This window comes from Vipera ursinii (genome assembly GCF_947247035.1).
Source record: "Vipera ursinii genome assembly, chromosome: Z".
NCBI classification, from domain to species: Eukaryota; Metazoa; Chordata; class Lepidosauria; order Squamata; family Viperidae; genus Vipera; species Vipera ursinii.
Genome location: NC_139517.1, coordinates 93,970,099 through 93,994,052, shown reverse-complemented (window position 1 = coordinate 93,994,052; position 23,954 = coordinate 93,970,099). Strand labels below are relative to the sequence as shown.

The 23,954-nt window shown below is 36.1% G+C and overlaps 1 protein-coding gene across 1 annotated transcript; it reads left to right on the top strand.

The window, feature by feature from the left end:
- The first annotated feature begins 1,319 nt into the window (after positions 1-1,319).
- TSPAN13 (tetraspanin 13) lies at positions 1,320-22,832 on the top strand. Its single transcript, XM_083376952.1, has 6 exons — positions 1,320-1,583; positions 6,467-6,634; positions 15,449-15,529; positions 17,539-17,652; positions 19,078-19,188; positions 20,783-22,832. The coding sequence occupies exons 1-6, from the start codon at positions 1,521-1,523 to the stop codon at positions 20,855-20,857; spliced, it is 612 nt and encodes a 203-aa protein (XP_083233078.1). The 5' UTR covers positions 1,320-1,520; the 3' UTR covers positions 20,858-22,832.
- Positions 22,833-23,954: the final 1,122 nt, after the last annotated feature.

Here is a 23,954-nt window from a genome sequence, read left to right as displayed (position 1 = left end):
ATGCAATCCTTGATCCCTTAGAATTTTTTGATGCACAGAATTTAAATAGAATTGTTGTTTAACTAGATATAGAGATCAAATGACATTAGATGTTATAAAAATTGAAATCTTTACTATCATGAAAGGAAATTCCACTGATAAAGAAAATGTTACTTCTGAAAAAGCTATCTATTTTCTTGCATTCCCAAAACCATTACCATGATTCTTTTTTTTAAAGATAAGCATGTGGCTTTTCAGTTTAAGGCAAATATATAATAATCCAATAAACATGAAATTCACTACATGGAACAAACACACATACATACACAAATCAGATAGCTACTGGGTTGCCTTATTGTTCATCTTAATGTCTCTGTCTTTAGTCAATAAAATATTATTTTCTGTTTAATGGACCGAAAAGGGCTTGGTTTCCAACCAGTAAAAGTACAATGTGCTGGAACAGTCTTTTAACCTACATGTTCTGGGTCTGTTCTTTTTACAAATACACTCCATAAGATTATAAAATAGAGTATTGGGGAAGGTGTGTAAAAATTATATTCTCAAATTGGAAATCTATGAAAGCATAAGGAAACGTTGGACATCATGTATAGATAGCAGCTAGTATACTTTACCAGAAACTTTAGCTGAAAGATATGTTTATACTTTCTGAGCAGACTTTCTGCTGATGTTATTATGGGAATCTCATTTATATAGTCAAGATTTATTTGGGTGTTTAAGATTTAAGATCCCTTTTACAGAGTTGTTGTATTTTTTTGCTTTTGTTTTCTTTTGGCTTTTTGTTATTATTTATTGTTGGATTTATTCTTTTAGTTTATTATAGAATTGAAAAAGCAATTCATCACAATTTCCAAACACATAGTACAAACTATATGCATTCTATTAAAAGCTAGACCTTTACAAACGAATGCATCAAAAACGTATTGGTCTACAATACCTATCAATCTTTGACTCAGACATAGGAAAGAAATAATGAACAATGATGTTCAACTCAAGAGGAAAGCAAAGAGCTGTTCTAAATTTACTTTTAAGTCAAAATCAACCAAATGTTAACGTGTGCACGGAACTGCTTCAGTGAGAATTATGTTTTCCGAATGACCAATGTCTCCCCAAGAAGCAGCAACCTTGCTCTAAAAGCTTAAATAAAATAGCAGTGTAAACAGACAACGGGAAAGTGCAACTCGCCTCACACTCTTCCACGACTTCGTTCAAAACCAGGTCGCCGGGCCGGATGTATTTGCATATTTTTACCTTTGTCTCCGAAGATCAGCCAATGAGGGCCTTTGGCTGCCTGCGGTCCACCCCCCACCCCCCCGGAGGTTTCCGAGCGGGCGCTGGCAGCTGGCTGGTAAAGCTGGGTTTTGTGACTGCTGTTCCTGTACTGCTGTCGTGGTCATCCTGGTTCTACCTGCCCTTTTCTTCTTCGGGCAGGGGAAGCAAAGGTCTGTTTTCCTCCCTTGAAAGACGAGGGGAGTTAGCCAGATCAGGGGACCCTGCAGCAGCGACCACAACCGCAGGGCGCGATGGTTTGCGGCGGCTTCTCTTGCTCCAAGAATTGGCTCTGCGCTCTCAACCTACTTTACACGGTAAGTCCAGCCGCCGCCCGCATTCTCGAGCCAGGTGGCGACTGAATGGGAGCCTCCTGCAGCGAGGGATGGGTGGGCGGGGGGGGGGAGATCTCCCCTCCCCCCCCGAAGTGACTGGTCTTTTCTTACTGCTGAGCGAAAAAGAACCACAGTAGGCCTGTGCGAGCCCCATAGTCCGCGGAGGGTGAGACGCAGTCGTGACCGCCAGATGTCCCGGAGCGAGTCTCTTTCGCTAAAACGCGATGCACCTGCCGCGGTGCTAAAGAACCTCCGCAAGGGACTGCGGGAACTCGAATCTGCTGGAAGCCCCTTTTCTGCAGGCTTTCTGCGGCGCCTAGGCAACCGGGCGGTTCTGTTAAACCCGAGATTACGCTCTGGGAGCTCCACCGATGTGTACTTTGAGGTGGCATATCACTTCGTTCAGCAGGATTGTTTGTGTCGAGCAACTGCACATAGGGCGGTCATTTAGCCTTCTTCCTCGCCTGACAGAGAAATCCAACGGTGGGGAAATCTTCACCTGTGGAACGTCTTCCTGTTCGATATTAGTTAGACATAGAGGCGGAGCATTGCTGGTAGAACAGCAAAGTTAGACAATTGAGAATAATTAGCTGAAATAATTATTAGTTTTCATTTTTAAAAAGTTTGAGCCTTTTGGTTTTTATTTTACATCAAAGCCTCTGCATGCCCATCCCAGTGCTAGATGACATTGATTTAAATTGTGGAGTAATAATCCATAAAATCTTATGCTGTATTATTCTAGCTTCTATAACTCTACAAGACTCCGACTTCTATCTGTGCATTTGCACTTGGAAATAAACTCTTATCGCTGAGTAGGGAGTCACAAGGTCTCACGTCTCATGCTTGCTGAAACAGGAGGTCAAATAACCAAGATTGCCTAGTTGCATAGTTGTGGCTGCCATCTTGACTTCTTTGACTCCTCTCTTCTCCCTAGAGAGGATATTATTTGTTTTATTTGCTTGTTTATTATTACATTTATTCTCCATCCATGTCACTATCAAGCCACTCTTACCATGACACGAGATTACAACTCCCATTTTCCTGGTTAAAGCCTGAGACTAATTGAAGCTGGAATCCCACAATATTCAGAGCAATTTAGGCTTTCTAACTATATTTTCTTACAGGATAATACTCTTTTCTTTTGTGGATTTAAACTACTCAAAAACTTCTTACACATCTTTTTAAGCAGGGGTAGAGGAACTACTTTTTCACTTTTTAATAGTTTATATTTATATAACAATTTATATTAGAAAATTCACACAACGTGCTTCGTAAAGATTTGCTTAAGTACTTTGCTAAATAAATCACATGTTAAGCCCTGAGCAATTACAGCCAAAACCTTGGGTATGCCTCAAATTTCTTTAAACATTGTTACCCAATTCTTAAACACATAAGGAATCATATTAACTATCGTTAATTTTAACTACTATTATATGGGGAAAAATTATACACAGAGTTTCCATACACTATTGTCAGGCCACACGTTACCGTGAGCATGCATACCTCTACGTTAGTGTCTGAAAATAGATGAATCTGTGCCCCACATTTTAATTTAGTGCATTATGAACCAATACATATCTAAACATTAATAATTACTTTGCCTACTTCATTTACTGCTTCTACTACTTTGCCTTGCTATATCTGTAGTTTTTCTTTGAAGAAGCTGCATGAATATCATAGAAAGCCAGTTTATAGATTAAGGTAAACTTCTAGATAGATCTGTTCTAGCAACATTCATAATCTATGCTGGAGGCATGTGAACTTTTTCAGATCAGTAAATTCTGATGTCAGGACATCCTGTTCAGCCCTTTTCCAAGGATGGCCACTTCAGTAAAGCTGCAGTTAAGTTGGTTTGACATTGGAGAGGTCTGATAATGGAACAGGACTCTACATAAAATTACTTAATCCATGACTCCCCCCTTTTTTATTAGTTTTATTCATTTATAACATAAAATGTGAAAATACAAAAGCAAATAGTAGGGGACAACAGTAGAAAAAGGGAAAACAAAAAAGGTATGAAGAAGGGGAGGGAAAGAAACAAAAGGCATTGACTTCCGACTTTCTCTGTTGCTGTAAAATCAAACATTAAAATCAAATCTCAACTTTTTACATTTCTATAGTAGTATGCTAGCCATTTCTGTATCAGCAAATCAGTCCAATCGGTAAAACCCAAAATCATAATATTTTTTTCCAACTCAAGCACAAAGTCCAGATGCAGTTTACAAGTAGAAACAAAAGCACAGTCAATTTGGCCATTTCTGCTAATTCCATCAGCTTTTGTAACCATTCATCCATGGTAGGAATTGAGGCATCCTTCCATTTTTGTGCATAGAGCAATCTTGCTGCTCTCACAATATATAAAATGAGAGTTCCAATTTTTTCCCCAGTTCTCTTTCCATTAGATCCAGAAGAACTTTTGAGCTACAGACTATCCCATAAAACCGCTATTGCAATCTTATTTTGCTATTGTTTTTCGTCTTAAATTAACGTTAAAAAATTAGAATTCTAATTTTCAAGCATTTTCAATGTTGTTACTATACTTTAACTTTGTATTAAATTATTAAGCTTTAACAAATAAAAAGAGTCATATATTTCTGCAGTAAACTGGAAAGCATTTCCAACCTCTGACATCAGCACATAGATGAGAAACTGTAATTCAGGTCCCAGATAAGGAAGTAATGGAAAATTGTGTATCTTGCCACATCATGTGTGAAGCATCATGGATGATGAATAATGTATGTGTATGTATGTGTTTCTTCCGTTTAGTTGAGGATTTAATGATTTAATTACTCAAAGCCTATGTTCCAGGTTAGTTTCAAGATAGGCCCTTTTGTCCTTACATTAAGAAACCATAGAACCTGGGAAACAAGATTAAGCTGGCAAGTCGACAAGGGATTACAGCTATGAAGGTTATTGAGGCCTGCAAACAATTACTGGGCCTTGAAAATGTTGAAACTAAACATTTATATTGGATAAAATTCCAGAGTTTGAATATGGGTTTTTTAATTTGAATAATGTATACCTTACCTTTTATTATAACTGCAGCACGGAATGGCAGTGTTATCTCATTCTTTGTAATGGCCCGGCACGTCAACTTTTAAAATAAATATTTGTTACTGACATCTTGTGCTTGAGTTTTTACTGCAGATAGCTACTTGTAAACTGTTACTGAATTGCTTTCTTGCTTTTTACATTTTATCAAAGACTTCCTGATCAGTTTGAGCCATACACTAATTTAGACTAATAAAACTACAGTGGAAAAATAAAAATGGAAGCTATGCGTCACGTGATGCCCTAGAGGTCAAAAAGTTGCCCAACCTGATAGTCTCCGCATGTATTAGGATTGCAACTTTCCGAATTCTCAGACAGTATGGCCAACAACTATTTTTGTTTTTACTTCTGGTATTTTCTGAATGGCACTCGATTGTAGCTCAGTTTTTCAGTGCGTTGATATCTGTTCTTTTCTTTTTTATCGAAACAGGAAAGGTGGGGGCTTCCTGCATTTAAACAGTGATTTCCTCCATTTAAAACATGACTTGTCAAATATTTCTTTGTGTCAAAACTCTCCTTTTTGAAATATGCTAAGTGCCGGGGAGGAAAAGTGCTATGCAGACTTTAAACTTAATTTTGATTAAAGGCTGGGCAAAAGTAAAAACCTTATACAGTAGGTAGTCCTGGTTTAGTAACTACAGTTGGGACCAGTAACATGGTAGTTAAGATCAAGTTAAATGAAATCACAATTGTGCTTATGATCATATTTTAATGTTCCTTTGTTTTATAAACCTGAGAAGGTCATAGATCTGAAAAATTATGTTTAAATTAAATTTAAGTTACTTTGGTATGATTGTTGTAATTGTAAATAGTTGCTACATGAGGCAGTCACTAAACCAGGATTACCTGTATTCCAATTAAAAATTTTAACGGGACATCATACAAAGGACACAGGTTCCTTTATCATCTTCTATCACAAGTGGTATATATTTACTACCTGCCATCTACCTAAAGAGTATAAGATTTCTGAAGTTCTTTGTGAAGCTGAATTGCCATTTAATTTCCAGTGTGGCTTTAGCATTGTGGATTAAGGCATTGTTTATGTTCATAGGTGTCAGAATATTTTTTATTAAATAAGGATACATGTTTTTTTTTGCATGTTTTCAAAGGCTGATTATGAGTTGCTGATACAAAGATTATTTCAAAATTGTCAACTAGATGACCTTGGATGATCTTAAGAAAAAAAAGCAACTAATCAGGTCAAACCAGATGAGCACATAGGAGATTGCCAGAAAACTGCAAACTGTAAGCTAGACAGGGAATTAAAAATATTCTGGAAGAAAATAATGACAAACCACTTCCATATCGTTATGGAAATGTGGAAAACAACATATGAGGTTGATTTTTCCTTTGATTTTTTTTCTTGTGATTTTTTTAAAAAAGCTATAAATTCATCAAACTTGTGAACATGAACTGCAATATATTACAATGTGTTTTAAAATGCACAATATACAATTGTACACTTTGTACATAATGTACAAAAGTAGCATTTTAAATTAATGAATGACGACTTCCCACTGGCATCTGCTGATTTCCTTTATGATTGTCTTTGGTTCCTAAAAGGAACTTTGCATAACTTTAAAACTGCACTAGGCATTTGGAGAGTTAAAGTAGCACCTCAAGCACTAGATTTTTAAGATCACAAACTCTTTAAGTTACTGTGAATTTTATACCCAGGAGAAGTTGTTTGTGGGAATTTTTGGACCAAAACTATTGCACCGATTTGGAAATGTTGATCTTTCACTTGGCTAGAGAAGGAACACTACACTATTCTAACATGTGACCAAAACTTTTCTTTTTGTCTTTCTTACCAGTTGGTCAGTCTGTTGCTGATTGGAATTGCAGCTTGGGGCATTGGCTTTGGCCTGATCTCCAGTTTCCGAGTTGTTGGAGTTGCAGTGGCAGTAGGAATCTTTCTTTTCCTGATTGCTCTGGTGGGACTGATTGGGGCCATCAAACACCACCAGGTCCTGCTTTTCTTTGTATCCTTTGACTTGAAAGTAATCTTAACACATCTCTGAGTTTCTCTGAAACTCCTTTAAATGACGTCTTCATGGTTTCTTGTACTTCATGGCAGGTTCATTAAATGGAGGGCAGCATTTTGGTGAAATTATCTAAAGTACAGGAAAATAAGTGTTATATTTTTTAATAACTCAACCTCTGTCCTTGTTATGACACTAAAAATTAGATAGTAACAGCTTTCTCTAGTGGTATAAATGGTTTCTTTCAAGTGGATGCAGTTCTCCAGAGATTCCAGAGATTAAACTAATTTGACAGCCAATGAATAAGAGTCCACTGGAGTTGAATGGCTAATACATAAATAAATAAAATACTGCTCAGTTTAAAGGAAAAAAATCATTGACTTCAGATAGTCTTAGACACTAAATCTTTTTTTAAGATAAAAATGGAAAAAGTGCTCACTGCTCACTATAACATTATTGACTTATTATGTCGCACAATTGTTTTTTTTAATACATCCCTTGGAGTCAAACAATAGCTTTTAAAGCATATCTAGATGCTTTAAAATTCCAGCATAAGAAAGATCATGTGGACCTATGGCCTTTTTACTTCTTAAATACCTAACTTGTCTATGACTCTTTAAGTTACAGATAGTACTTGACCTATGACTATAATTTGGACCATAGTAATCCAAAGTTAGTTGGATAAAGCAACTCCAATTGACAATTTTGTTGGAAACTGGTTGGAAAGATTGCAGATGGCAATTATATGACCTCAGGAAACAGCAGCCAGGCATAAATGTGAGCCAGTTGCCAAGTCCCCCAATTACCATCATGTGACTGTGGGTGTGTTTGTGTACAACAGTCATAACTACGAGAACTGTTGTAAATCACTTTTTCCAAGGTTATTGTAATTTTGTACCATCATTAAAAATGTTTGTAAAGTGAGGATTACCTGTAAGGAAAAGAAGAAATATCTCATTGTGTAAATATTCATGTAACTTATGTTATTATTTGACTGAAGAATCTTTTATTCAAATTAAACTACATTATGTTCAGAAAGGGGTGCAGTGATTCAGTGGTTAAAGACACTGAGCTTGGCTCCCACATTGAGCTCCACGCAATGTAGTGAGCTCCCGTTACTTGCCCTAGATCCTGCTCAACTAGCAGTTCGAAAGCATGCAAGTAGTTTCATTGGGAAGGTGAGAAAGTCACAGCATTCTATGCACCTTTGGTGTAAAGCTATGCTGGCCACATGACCATAAAAATTGTCTTTGGACAACGTTGGCTCTGTCAGCCAACAAATGAAGATGAGCATCATGCCCTAGAGTTGGTCATGACTGACAGAGAAAAACTTTCACCTTTACCATACCAGTTCAAAAAAGAAAGCTTGAACGAAAGGTGCCAGATGTTTATTACACAGCAGGTAAATTGCTTCACATTTCAGCAAATTCTAACAACATCTCTTCTTATTATGTGTGAGTATAACGTCTCTCACTTTTGTTTTACGTGCAAATTCAGGATTTTTTTAAAAATTTTTTTTATTGATTTTCCAATATTACAATTGTATCTTTGAAAAGCAACATGGTGTCTGGGTTACAATAGTTCTATTTCATACAAATATATGTTATTTGTATGAAATTTGCCTGAAATGGTATAGGGTTTCCTGCCTGAGCAGGGGGCTGGACTTCCAACTACTTCTTCTTCTTCTTCTTCTTCTTCTTCTTCTTCTTCTTCTTCTTCTTCTTCTTCTTCTTCTTCTTCTTCTTCTTCTTCTTCTTCTTCTTCTTCTTCTTCTTCTTCTTATTCTTATTATTATTATTATTATTATTATTATTATTAATCTCCAATTTGTTGTAGCCAATATTTCCTCTCTTTTTTCCTTTAATACATATTGTCTCTTATCTAAATTAACATTCTTCTTATTTTATCTTATCAGTTATTTAGTGGTTTTCTTACATTTGTCAATACTTTTATATATTTTACTTATTTTAACATTCCATCTTTAAAGCATCAATCACCTTATAAATTTTCCAAGCTTTGATTTTACGTTGATATTAAAGTTAAACATTTGCAGTTTCTCATTTTCATATTTCTAAGTGACCGCACTTCCCTTTATCGCAGTTCTCTCCAATACCTAATAATCTAGATACACATCTTATCTATCTTATTTCCATCTCAAAGGAATTTCAATTGTTACATTAGAAAATAATCTAATTAGAATTGTGCAAGGGGTGTAAGATAAAGAAGGAGCTAATGATTCAAGAAGGTCCAGTCAGGTTGAAAAATGGCAACTGAAAAAGCTAGAATGTTTTGGAGACCGCAAATAGAATGCTGTGGGGTGGCCTGTAGCTGACATGACAACCAATATCCCTGAATTAGTTAATGGAACAGGTGGAAATTTTGGCATAATCATAATCCAAAATGTCTCTTCCCATCTAAATGAGCTTTCTTTGAATCAGACCAAAAGAGCTTAATCTTTTAAATTTGTATATACATTTTATCGGTGGGATTCAAATATGTGAACAACCAGTGCTCTGTGTGGATGCTGCTTCCAGAAGTCCATTCTGGGCCTGGGCAACAAAAAATTAATTTTTTTTTTATTGAAAAGTTTTAAAATACAATTTTCCTTTAAGCATCCCCCCTTCCCCCTCCCTCCTCCCCCCCTACCTCCCCCCCTCCCCCCCGACTTCCCAGAGCTAAATACAAGGTATATATATAAAAAGCAATCATAAACAATCATATACTAACAACTATAAACTCTAAAATCCATCACTCTCTAGCTTATATAGGATAAAACAAGCCTTAATAATATTGAATATGTATATAAAAAAACTAAGATAAGGAAAAAAAACACGAAAGAAGACTTATTCAAATGCTACATAAAACTTCTTAACCCTATACTTGTTCTGGATAAACTCAATCCATTTTGTCCATTCCATAATATAGCGTTCTTGCGAATGATCTTTCAAATAGGCCGAAATCTTCGCCATCTCTGCCAGGTCGGAAACCTTTAAAGTCCACTCTTCTATGGTCGGCAGTTCCTCTTTCTTCCAATATTGGCCTATCAAAAGTCTTGCCGCCGTAATTAAGTTCAACATCAACTTGGTGTCCACAACTGTAGCGTCTGCAATTATTCCCAACAAAAAAAGTTGCGGACAAAACTTTATCCTCTGTTTAAAAATCTTCTGCATATTCCACCAGACTTTTATCCAAAAAGCCTTAACCTTCTTACATGTCCACCATATGTGAAAATATGTTGCATCTTCATCACCACACCTCCAACATTTAGGCTGATAATTCAGATACATACTTGCAAGCTTTTTAGGATCTAAATGCCATCTATAAAACATTTTGTAGAAGTTCTCTCTTAGATTTTGAGCTTGAGTAAATTTTACGTTCCTCACCCAAATCTTTTCCCACGTGTCCATTGTGATAACTTCCTGGATGTTTTGGGCCCATTTTATCATACAATCCTTAACAAGCTCTGTTTCTGAGTTAATCTCTATCAATGCAAGATATATCCGTTTAATATGTGCTGGTCCCTGATTTCTAATTTGCTTTATCAAATTTTCATCAGTCATTGTAAATCCATTTTTCTGGTCTTCTTTCCACCTGGCCCGTAACTGAGTATATTGAAACCAATTTTGAACAACCTTCTCTTCTCGCAAGAGGCTATATGATTTCAAACACCAAACATTTCTTTCCAAACTGAGAATCTCCTTGTACGTAGTCACATCATGTTTGAAGCCAGCATGTATATTTTCTATTGCGTGTTTTGGAATTGCCCACAATGGTATCTTGCAACTTAACTTATGTCTATATTTCTTCCAAACTCTCAGCAATGCATGCCTTAAAATATGCACCCTAAACACGTTGTCTACCTTCTTATCATACAACAAATATGCATGCCAGCCAAACAACAAATCATGGCCCTCAAGATTTAATAACCTCCCTTGCGTCAAATTAATCCAGTCACTTATTCCTACTAATGCAGCAGCTTCATAATATAATTTAAAATTAGGCAATTTAAGGCCACCTCTCTCACGAGTATCCTGCATAATCTTAAGTTTAACTCGTGGTTTTTTCCCTGCCCACACAAATTTATTGATACCTCGCTGCCATTCCTCCAAATTAGAATCTTTCTTAAGAATCGGTATCATTTGAAATAAAAATAAAAATTTAGGCAGGACATTCATTTTTACTGCTGCAATCCGTCCCAACAAAGACAATTGCAATTTTTCCCAACTCTCCAATTCTTTTTGAATTTTCCCCCATAGTTTTTCATAATTATTTTTATATAGCTTTGTATTAGAGGGCGACAAAATCACCCCCAAATATTTAACCCTTTTAACAATCTCAAATCCAGTTAATCCTTCTAAGAGGGCCTTTTGCGGTGTTGTCATATTTTTGGCCAAAATTTTTGTTTTTTGTACATTAACCTTAAATCCAGAAACCTTCCCATATTGTGTTATTATCTCCATCAGGTCCACAACAGAGTTCTCTGGCTGGGTCACTGTAACAACCAGATCGTCTGCGAATGCTCTCAATCTATAATCCTGATCTCTAATTTGTATCCCCTTAATTTTTTCCGAATTCTGTATTTTAACCAATAATATCTCTAATGTTAACACAAATAACAAGGGCGATAACGGACACCCTTGCCTTGTGCCCTTCTCAATATTACATGCCTCTGTCAGGCTATTATTAACTATAATTCGGGCAGTTTGTTTTTGATATAATGCCCTAATCGGTTGCAAAAAGTTTTCCCCAAAATCCATTTTGTCTAAAACTTTCAACAAAAATTGCCAATTCAATTGATCAAAAGCTTTTTCAGCATCTAAAAAAATTAGCGCCGCAGAGATCTGGTTGTTCCTTTCCAAAAACTCTAACACATCAACTATATGCCTCACATTATTTTTCATTTGCCTACCACTAATAAACCCCGTTTGATCCCCATGAATCACCTGTTGCAGAACCCTCATCAGTCTATTAGCCAAAACCTTAGCAAATATCTTGTAATCTGTGTTTAAAAGCGATATCGGTCTATAATTTTTAACTTGAGTAGCATCTTGGTCTTCCTTCGGAATCAAAGAAATAAAAGCTGTTCTCCAAGACGGTGGCACCTTTCCCCCCTCTGGATTGTCTGGAACAGTTCCTTTAACGGTTTTATCATTTCTAATTGTAAATTTTTGTAATAGGCCGCAGTCAAGCCATCCGTACCTGGTGCTTTATCCACCTTCAATTCCTTAATTGCTGTAAAAATTTCTTCTTCTGTGATCAGTTGATTAATCCCTTCTTTTTGTACTTGCGTAAGAACCGGGATGCTAGCATTTTCCAAATATATATCAATGTCTTTTTCATTAATTTTCTCCTTAGCATATAATTTAGAATAAAAATCCACAAAAGCGTCCTTGATAAGGTCCTGTTGAAACACAACCCTTCCTTTATGCTCAATCTTGTCTATATTAGAAGCCCTTTGTTTTTTCCTCAATCTATAAGCTAACCATCTACCTGGTTTATTAGCGTTGCAAAAAGTATTATGCCTGGCAAACCGCAAATTGGTTGCCACTTGGTCAGCCATTAATTTATCAAATTGTCCTCTTAACAATTTAATAGCCTCCTTAGTCTTCACATCCTCTGAGTTCAAAATCAAAGCCTTTTCTTTTTCCTTTATTTCGTTCTCCAATTCTTTCCTCCTAGCTTCCACAACACGTCTATGTTTGTTATTCATATATATCAACACCCCTCTCATATATGCCTTGCTAGCATCCCACACCATATCCATAGAGGTACCTTTGTTCATATTAGTTTCAAAAAAATCCTTCATCCGCTGTTTGCATTCTTCCACATTTCTCTGATTTCTAAACAAATTCTCATTTACACGCCACGAGCGCCTATCTCTTTTCTCCTTATCAATCTCTAACCAAACTGGACTATGATCAGAGATAGTTCTTGCACAAATCTTCACCTTTTTAGTCCTCAAAAAAAAGTCATTAGTCACCAAAATAAAATCAATCCTCGAAAAAGATTGATGTCTATCAGAATAAAAAGTATAATCCTTTTCCTGCAAGTGTCTCTCACGCCAAATATCTTGCAGTTCCAGGTCATCCTTCATTTCAAAAAAAGATTTAGGCAATCTAGCATGACTTGGAATGCGCTTAAAAGCTCCAGCCTTGTCCATCTGTACATCCAAAACACCATTCCAGTCCCCCATAAAAATAAAAGATTTATAATCCAAGTGGGTAAGCTTTGTATGAAGTAAACTAAAAAAGTCAACCTGTTGTTGTTGTTGATTAGGGGCATACAGTCCAACTAAAAGCGTCTTTTTGCCTTCTAGCAACAAGTCTATCAATACGTATCTTCCATGCTTGTCTGCTTCAATTAAATCCGCTGTTATGGCACTTTTAATATAAACAACCACTCCATTTTTCTTATTCATTGCAGAGGCAGCAAAGTGTGTGCCCAGTCTTGAATTCAATAAAAACCTTTGGTCCATAGCCCTAATATGCGTTTCTTGCAAACATATAACATCTATCTTGAATTGTTTTAAATATTGAAAAACTTTCTTTCTCTTCTGTGGTGAATTTAGTCCATTAACGTTCCAAGTCAAAAATTTAGTTGCCATGCATATCCTCCCAAAGCTCTTGAAGCACTGCTTTGATAGGACTATCTTCTTTAGGCCGTGCTCCTCCCACTGCTTGGCTATGAGTACGTTGTGAAGCTTCTGAAGACTTTTGCTGGTCTTGTTCTTTTATTTTCTTTGCTCTTTTTAAAGCAGCACGCGTTACCCTTTGCTCTCTAGGATCATCCAAAGAAATTATAGCTTGATCTCCTCCAGCACCATTTTCCTCTGTTTCCTCCTCTTGATATTCTCCTTCTCCTTCTCCAGATCCCTTTGCAGCTTCCAGAAGTGTTAATGGGGTTGCTTTTAAAACAGTATTGTAGAAATCACGCGCTTGTTTCACAGTAATCAACCGATACCTTTTGCCTTCATACATCACCATCAGCCCGTCTGGAATCTCCCATCTGAACCTTATGTCTCGTTGCTTGAGCTCTTGAACAAGAAATGTGAAGTCTTTCCTTCTCCTTAAAATCTTTGGAGGGATTTCTTTTAAACCAAGACTTCTTGATCAGCAATCACAACTTTAGCATCATAGGCAGCTTGTATAACTTCATCTCTAATTTCTCTTTTTGCAAAGTAAACCACCACATCTCTAGGCAACTTTCTCTGTCTGGCAATCCATGAGTTAACACGGAACACTTTATCCATAGCTGCTCTTATTTCAGATGCTGGCTGATTCAACACCACTTCGAAAGCCTCAGAAACCAGCTGCTTTAAATCTTCCTTAATGTTCTCTTTTAAACCTCTGATTCTAACAGCAAACTGCATCTGGTAATATTGAGCAAGGCTTAACTCCCTTTCCATTTTGTCTCTTAAATTTTCATTCTCCCGTACTTTAACTTCTAATATTGCATTCTTTTGAGTCAGATCATCCAGTTTTTCATCTAAATCTTCCACACATTCCGCCACTTTATACACTGAAGACAAAATGTCTACCTTCATCATGCTGAACTTCTGTTCCATCCTCTCTTCCATTCTCTCCTCCAGTTTCTCCAATTTCTCCTCCATCTGTGCAAATTTATCACCCATTGATTGATTAATTGATTCCAAAAGTACCTGGGCATGTTTATCCAAAGCATCTCGTAAATCCTTCGATGTCAGTACATCAGGAGGGTTCAACGCCTGTAATGATGATTGTTGCACCGGAGAAGATCCACCACTCCGAAGAGTTTTAGGGGGAGGTTTAGCCGCCATCTTTTACTTTTCAATTGTGACGCACTTTCACTTAAAGTTTAAAAAGTCCATCAAGCTCGAGAGTATAATAAAATAATCCTCTTCACCTTTCCCTCTTGTACCGCTCTGCCTGCTCCTTTAATCCATAGTCCTTTCTTCAGGCAGGGGTGGTCGCAGACGCCTGGCTCTGATCCAAGAAATCCGGAGCAGAGACGCTGGCCAGCTGGGAGCAACCCAGGCTTCGGGGGAGTTCAATCCTTCAGCCGCCCAAGCTCCAAGCTCAGGCGGCCCCGGAGAACTCGACCCCTACCTGGGGCCTCACCCCCTCCTCTTCTCCCGAGGAGGGGGCTTCAAATTCGCCCAAACAGCTGATCGGCGCTGTTTCGGGCGAAAAAAACACAGCTGAGCCGCGGGCAGCCCGGGAAGGCTGTCTCCGTCGCCGCGGAGCCACCGGAAGTCAACAAAAAATTAATTATAGCTTCTGCCAAAGTGGTGCGAACCGGCTGAATCCCACCACTGCATTTTATCCATGTATATATGGCATGCCACGTGGAGTCGATTGATTGAGTTGGATAGCATATATCAAACAAATAAAATTTAATTTAATTTAATTTAATAACATTTATATACCGCCCTTCTCCCTGAGGACTCAGGGCAGTTCACAGGGCAGAATAAAATAGCAAATACAAACATTAAAAGGAGATTAAACAATTGCCCTAATTAAAAACAATAGAGGTACAATTCTAAAAAACCCCGAGATAAAATTAAAAGACCAAAGATAAAACAACCCCACCGATCCCCATCAGGCTAGGCCAGCTTGTACAAACAAAAACGTCTTGAGATCGCGACGAAAGGAGCGAAGGTCGGGCGCCATCCGGAGCTCTACCGGTAGCTGATTCCACAGCTCCGGAGCGCCCACAGAGAAGGATCTCCCCCTGGGGGCCACCAATCGACATGAATGAATGAATCAACAGGCAAACAAGTACATGTGCATCATTTCTACAAATGCAGTTTTGATTACCTTAACTAAGTGTCTTCAGTATATGATTATACTCTTGCTAGTGTTTGTTATACAGTTCTCAGTCTCCTGTGCTTGTTTGGCATTGAATAAAGAACAACAGGTAAAATATTTCCTATGATATCTTTATCTAAAAAGTATTATTATTATGTGTATAATCTACAATTAGATTTACAATAAAATTTGTGAAAACTTAATAATCAAGCCCTAACCAAGGACCTAAAAATTATTAAAGTAGTATGTAAGCAGTTCCAAGCAGGGTTTTATTTATTGATTTGTAAAATTAGGGTGTAAAAAACTCAAAATACTGAGAGACTATTGTTGTTGTTGTTTGTATGTTTATCAGTAGGATCATGAAGAAGATATTCATAGGCAAAGTTGAGGTGGACCCGCAAAAGAGCATTTGTTTGTTAATTAGAAAAAGTAACAGTTACAAAGTGTAGCACATAATCTCCCAATAGCTGCAGAAAACAGAGCAGTTAAGCCTCAGTTGAAGGAAAAACAGAGGACAGATCTATTTCACTAGGTTAAGAGAATTATGCTGTGAACGTTTATCCAACAACCTTAACTCCAACTCCCAGTTCAAGATATTTAGTTCAAGTATTTCAAAGCTAACAAGGATAAGAAGGATTTATCCTAAAAAAAGATCAAAAACTCTAAAGACTCTTTTATACATAAATTACAGAACTTGTAACAACCCAAGACATTCTAGAATAGAATTGCTGGCTGAAGGCCTGAAATAAAAAAGTTGTATAGCAATACTGCTATAAAAATTCATGATACATGTCATGGGTTGGATCCACTAAAGCTGCTTGTTGATAGTCATGGCTGGTGGTCAAGTTGGAGTTAACTCCATTCTTCTTATAGTTTTTTTCCTGATAAAAAATAATGAAGAAATGAGAATGTTGGCTATGGAATTGATCCCCTCCCTCATAAATACTGCAACATTTAAGTACTACTACTGTTAATCCATTTTGTGAAACCTTGGCTGTTCCAGTTAGCCAAAAGTAAAACAAAAGGAAAAAGGATAAGTTACAAAATATAGAAACCTAATCATCTGTTGCCTGATGTTTTTCACCATAATGTGCCAGAAATATCAGTTAAATGGATAGTGCAAACAGCTTTAATTTATCTACAGGTTACACGGTCTTTTGAATAGCATTTTTTTAACACATGCACCCATTTAAGGTAATCCAAGTCTCTTCACATTCATAGTTTATGACTGGGTTTAAACCAGTTTGCTGGCTGAGGAATTATAGGAACTGAAGTCCATACGTCTTAAAGTTGCCAAATTTGAAATCTGATTTAAAATAAGCCTCTGTACAGACATAAACCAAAACACAGTCATTTCCCTTCATGTACCCCTGATATGGCAAAAGAAATGAATCAGCAGCAACATAAGCATGTTTTTCTGAGCAAGCAAAATTGGGAGAAAGGGAGACTAAAGAACGCATCTAAGATACAAAATTATTATTACCAAGAAACAGGATATTTTCTACATAAACTGGTACTATCCAAACAAATCCAAGGCAGAGAAAGCTTTAAAACTATGAGCAAAATAAGGAAATGAAATGAATAATTAAACTACTGAAAAATTATTCTGTTTGCATTGGTGGTTCAGATATAGATAAGATAACATTGCCATTTTTTACTGTTGGCACACATTAAAAATGAAATTCTGTTGCCTGCTCTCAAAAAAATGTACACGTACATAACACACATAAAGACATGCTATATACATACATATATGTAAAGGTGTATATACCTACATCCTTACATATAAATATTAATCACTGTCCATCTTGAATACATAGCAGAAAGAGAGTTCACAAGCTTGAGAGTTCACATATGGAACAAAACTGTGACTGAGTCTGGATGTTCAGCTTTGGATACCATGGAGCTTCCTCTCAGAAGGTAACAAGGAAAGAAGAGGATCTGTAGTGTTCTAGACAATCCTGCGTACCCTGCTTAAGCATCGCTTATATGTTATGTCCTGAAATGAAGGGAGTGAACTTATATAAGTAGCAAATGAGAGTCTTTATGCAGAAGTTTGTATCAAACTACTAGCAAAGAGCAATTCTTGGCTACTAAAAAATTTCCTTGTATTTATAGAGCAAACTTCTAGAGGTTGCGTGGAACAACACAAGCAATGCAAGGCAGGATATTCAGCGGACTCTAAACTGTTGTGGCTTCCATAGTGTCAGTGATAATACTTCTTGTTCTGCTGTAAGTTGACTATTTTTATGTTCTGTTTTATAAGAACTTTGTTACTATATATTTACTTTGGTTATCTGCCTCTCTTGGATCTGTAATGTTCTATCTTTGAAATCCATAATCCGTTTCTTGCATTTAATTACAATAGATACAGTTATGGTAGAATTTTTGGAGAAAAAAAAGGTTAATATGAAAAGTTGCATCCAAATCTTATTTCAAGATCTGTCCAAGAAGCAGAACTCATGAGCATTATGGCAGTTCTGGACTTGGTATAGCTTATTGTTGATCCATTTGACAGCACAGTCAACCCGTAGATATGCTTTTCATCTGGGTAGAGTGACAATATGGTTGAATAATGTTAATTCATTCCTTGCCATGGTCCTGGAGTTCCAATAGGAACTTTGCAGGGAAGGTTGGCTTATCTCAGGCAGTTTAGAAACCCAGTGTGTTTTCAGAAGGATTGAGGTTATTCCTAAATTTCTGTGTTCAGTTCAACTGAGATATTAGTGGATCCCACCTATGTGAACTCTGTAATTGTGGATCTTATGGAGCCCCCAGTTCATACATGAGTGGTGAAAGATGAAACAACATAAGAGATACCTAGAGTGTTGTTAAGACAAAATGCTAATAAGACAAAAAGCAAATCTTATAGGTGACAAGTGATGTATATGCTTATCAATTATGTATAGGCTTATCTTGTGACAATAAGGTGTGGAAAGTGAGGTAGCACTCACCTGGACAATGCTGGTATGCAATTTGAAAATTGCACCTGTTCCTTGACTAGGAGGCCTTGCCCTAATCTTATTCACGTCTTAGTCACTCCTAATTCAATTATTGCTAATGGGACTGCCCTTGGCGACTATCTGAAAGTTTCAACTGGCCCAGAATACATCATGTTCATAATTCCAAATGCTCTGAGATTTGCCCATGTTACACCATTCTGGTGGTGCACTGGTTCTCAATTCCCTCCCAAGGGACTTGGGGGGCACCTGCTTTACAGAACAGACTCTCCCTTGAGATCTAAGTAGTCCCTTTTCTCTTGACGCTTCTCCTAGATCAGGTATGTCAAACTGCCGGCCCTTAGGCAGTTTGTCACGCCGAAACCACGCTCACCCCATTGCCAGCAATGGGGAAAAAGTTGCAATATGTTGCGCAATGTCACATGATGTCGTGAATTTGACATGCCCATCCTAGATTATGAGTCAGGATGTAACATGAAACCAAACTATGGGCAATTAGTATGAATTTTTTTATGTCATTGATTAGTCTGTGATGGTCTTTTATTTGGGAGGAGAGAGTATTTGTAATATGTTGGTTTGATTATTGTTAGCTGCCCAGTGTTATATTATGTAGGTGGGGGGGGCTACAAATATTCTAAATATCATACATGCTATAGATAACATCCTAATAATGAATTGAAATAATGACTGTTTGCAGGAATGTTTTGAAACGCAGACCTGTAAATCCTGTGCACCTATAATTAACGAATATTCTGGAATGGTCTTGAGATTTGTAGGAGGCATTGGTCTCTTCTTTAGTTTCACAGAGGTAAGTGCAAAATCAGCCTAAACCTTTATGTATGTACAGTATGTGTGATTCAGAGAACTTGCCAATATAATTATTTTCTATAAATGTGTTGATATGGGGAAGCACTGTTCTCTTCTATAAAAGTAAAAATATTTTTATTTCTTAGCATGATAATATACATATTATTTCACTGTCAGGTAAAGTTAAAATCCTATGCAGGAGTGAATGTCTTTGAATTCACTGTTTATTATTTACAGGTTGCGTGCATTGTAACATTGTCAGTTATAGCTTATTCCTGGCAATTATACGAACAGTTCATTTTGTTTTCTGTGCACATTGAAAAATAATCAGGGAAAAGTGCCCTAAAGTAGCTGTGTCTCTTTTTTATGATTTTCACACAAATTTGGGAAGTCACTAACTGAAGAATCATTTTTATGAGCTGACTTTTTAAAACCTGATCATATTTTTTTAAGTCTGACAAAATGCTGTGGTTGTTTTATTGGTAGCAGACGGGTACTGTTTTGTTGTTAGCATGAAGTCCACAACTCTTCCCAAATTCATTTTTGAAGCATGAAGTGCCACAGAACAGAAGTTATTTGCCTTTGCTACCTTTTGGGAGATAACAGTCTAGTCTACAAATTGATCTTCTATTTAATTACTACCTAGGTCTGGTTCTGGGTAATACGTTTTTCAGCATCACACAGGGATGGCTCAGTGGTTTTCCAAATCTGCTGAAGATTCCCTTCATAGTTTATGTAGCTAGAAAACAGAGTAATTATAGATGGAGAAAAATGAAAAATGTGAATAATACCCAACAGCTGATTTCATGCAACAGGGACCATAACATAAATGTCCGTGTCCATTTTAAAATTTCTGAAAATGATAGTTTTGGACCTCATCCAAGTACAACACCTCCTATGAAATCACATGTCTTTTTTCAGATTTCCGAATTATTTTGAAAAAAAAAAGGATAAAGGTCTGTTTACAGATTAATGCAGAAATCTAAAGAAAAAAGAAAGCAACTTTAGTGAACAGCGATGAGATTGAAATCACTTTTTCTGAATCAATTTTTAAGCAAAATCTTTTCTTTAAAAAAAAGCATGTGACTGTAGGATGCTGCTGCTTTCATAATTGCTTAGTGATTGCCAAGAAGAACTCAAATTGCAATCATGTGACTCTGGTAACATTACAGTAGCTGCAACACTGAGGACTTAGCATAAGTTTCCTTGTTTAGCAATGTTGTAACTTTGAACAGTCACTGAATGAACAGTCATTAAATAAGGACTACCTGTATTGATGAAATAAAATTCATAGAGATAAGTACACATAGAAATATACAGTATGACTAAAAATAAAGATAATTTCATTCTAAAATGATATCCAAAGTTTCCCGAAAAGTAAAAGTTCAATTTTGTAGGTTATTCTGAGGTTGAAAATTGGTATATTATTTACTCATAAATACCCATAAATATTACTCCTTTGTATATGAGCATATGATGAGTCAGGAGCATTGGGTATAGAGAAAGTTTATAAATGAAGTGATAGACTGCTGAAAGCTGATATTGCAATATATTATGAAGTTTTAGCAGATGCTGTCTTTCTTTTCTTCCTTCAGATCTTAGGAGTATGGCTCACTTACAGATACCGGAATCAGAAAGATCCACGTGCAAACCCTAGTGCATTTCTTTGACCTGGAAATGTTTTCAGGGACTGAACATTTTTCACCCTATGGTTTTAAAAAGCTGAATTCTCCACTGATCTGTCTACTCTCCATGTTAATTGGGGGCATGTGCCTTTGAGATAAGAAAATAGATCTAGAACTGCTTCTCATACTGTTTTCTAGTGTTCTTTGAAGAAACTAGTTTGAAATCCTTGTTGTCAATTGTATAACTAAACAGAATATGAATTCTCTTAAGCATGTAGTGTTTCAGTAGAATTATTCATGTTACTCTTCTCTCAAAGGGTTGGTGTTATTTTTAATTTAAAGAAAGATTTATTTGTTCTTATGACGCATTTCATTTCTCAGAAACTCTTTCATTGATCTATTCCTTCTTTTTTGAAAGACTGATTTATTGGCTTCAGTGCATTTTATTTGAAATATAAAGAAATTGTGCTTTTGTTTCTAATATTGATATTAGTTTGGAAGAAACCTCCTCAAATAATCACGTCAATCATTTTTAATAATTAGGAGTTATATCTATCAACTCCTCTCCAGTTTTTGGATCTGTTCAAGATATAAATGGAAATCAGTTCAGGGTTGTCCATTAATTTCAATATTGCCTATATAAATAGTGATTCTGTTTCAGCCCAAGAACAGATTATGTCTAAATCTCCTGATTTACCTCACCTCTAAAAGACATGAAATCATTTGACAGGGGTGATTGGATATTATCTAAGATTATAATTTTCAGTAGTTTGACTATCAGTTTTCTTTGTACCCAGTATGTGAACAACAGTAAGAAAGAGAGTTGAATTTTTACAGTATACTAAATTTGTACAAGATGTGTAACATAAAATGATAAATGGGGACACATAGAATGTAGTTGGCTTGTCATGGTAAGATATTGCTGTTAGGAGGTTTGGGGGAAGGGGTACTTATATTTTATCAGTATAATACATGAACTGTGATACTGATATGGGTCTTAAATTTAACTGTTTGTTCACTGATATCTAAAGTATATGATCGTAAATGTGTACTAGATTATTGTAAATAATATCTTTGTAGTTCTTCTCTTTATTTTAAAATAAAACTTTTAAATAATTACATTTAAAATTCTGTTGAAGCCATGTATCATATAACATAGCACTTGTTGAACTGCCAAAGCATTTGTAGTTTTTCTATTAACATTATATAAATGCAGATTGTTCAAGCAAATTAAATATATTAGTTTTAAAGGGATAATTAGAGGAAGTCTGTAGAGAGCAGAAAGCTTAAAAGAAATGTAAGTAAGAATGACATAATGGGAAAAAAAAACAAATTGCCAAAAAGAAGCAGTCCTGGAAATTGAAAGTAGGGTGGGAACCAGTTACTGCTCTTCAAGAGGACTATTAAACATGAATTCCAGAAATCCAGATGGCCATTAGAGAGCAGTCAAGTATTAAATTTTGTCTTTTCCCTTTGGTACTGTTTTGGGATTATCTAATTCTTAAAGCCATAATATTATCTCTGGGGATTTGGAAATTGAAGCTGATGGAAACTGGAATTGAAAATATCTGAAACCCCATATACGTTTATCACAAGATTTCATTGAGAGATAAAACTTTCCATGAAGTGCTATGGACCTGTTATTGGAACTGAAATCTATGGGTGCACCTTAGGCTACAGTTCAATACTCATTCATGAGTTGAGAGTAAAGCTGCTTTATTTCTGTGGATCTAATTATTGAGAAGCACAAGAATATCAACCCATAATGTAGCTACTATCTAAATATATTTCTGTAAGAATATTTCTCCACTATGTCTCATGTTGTTCTTCCCCTGGAGTTTCCTGAAGTCTTAAACACAGTTTGCCCTTGACTTAGGAATCACACAAAAATTAGTTATATTTAAAATACATCTCCTAGTCTATCTTGACATTCAGTGGTATTCATTTTGATTCAAGTTAGTTTTGTAATCTTCCTGTTCCTTTTACAGTGATAACATTCACATATTCTTGATTAAAGTTTTCTATCAAAGAAGAACTTAGCCTCAACCAGTGCTTTTTTTTTGCCATAGAACGCACTGGAATAGAGTTCCAATACCTTTTTTTGACAGATTTTCCACGCTTTAAAAGATGTTTGATCCATGTGGACTTGAATCACCCAGTCGAGCATAGCAGGTCGGCAGCAAAATCATTAAAATGGTGTATGCAGGCTGTTTGTGTGTCAAGTTCGATGCATGTGTACTTCATCTGTGTTGGTTGCAATGGCATTGCATGGTTTGTGGCACTGCTTGGCTTGTGATTGGTCGTGTGGTCACGTGCTGAGTGCTTACTACAGGTGGTGACCATTATGTTTTGTTACACCACTGATGTGTGGGTGTGTGTACAATGACTGACTACGTGCAAAAGGTAAATAATTTATTTTTAAAAAATCATTGGTGAATTGAAAATCTTTTTTTAATTTTTAGTGTAAAAGTGTGACCCCAAATTTAAAAATGAAAAAAAATTACTAATTACATATATATATATATATATATATATATATATATATATATATATATATATATATATATATATATGTATATGTATATATATATATGTATATGTAACACAAAAGCAAAAATTGTAATTTAAATATCTGTAGCTAAGACTAGCAAACACATTAAATCATAATAATTAAATTTACATAAACAGTACAATCCAACTGAGGCTTCTAAGAACCCATCTGGAAAAACAGAATAGAATACAGTATTTGGCCAAGTATGATTAGACATACAAAGAATCTGTTTCTGATGCAGAAGCTTTCAGTGTACATACAAAGCAACAGAATCACCACCACTACCACTATCATTATTATTATTAACCTCCTCATCATCATCCAATAAGGAAGTGGTAAAGAAGATAATAAGGATAATAATAATACAACCATACTACATGGCTAAACATACATAAACATTAGGCAGTATTGTGAGAAATAGGTGTTCTGCAGAAGCTCGAGAGGAAAAAAAGCTGACTGTGTCTAGTTGTTTAGCATGCAATGTCCTATGGTGGCATCCAAAGTGGAGAGGGCTGAAATAGTTTATGTCCAGGAGGTAAAGGATCTGTGGAGATTTTCTCAGTCATCCTTCTGATTCTTGCAACATATAGA

Bases quoted from the DNA above. Each gene is read 5' to 3' on its own strand.
- TSPAN13 (XM_083376952.1), top strand. From the start codon at position 1,521: ATGGTTTGCGGCGGCTTCTCTTGCTCCAAGAATTGGCTCTGCGCTCTC. The intron at 15,530-17,538 runs GTAAAATATTTC...TTGTATTTATAG, and splicing joins CATTGAATAAAGAACAACAG to AGCAAACTTCTAGAGGTTGC. The intron at 19,189-20,782 runs GTAAGTGCAAAA...TTCTTCCTTCAG, and splicing joins TCTTCTTTAGTTTCACAGAG to ATCTTAGGAGTATGGCTCAC.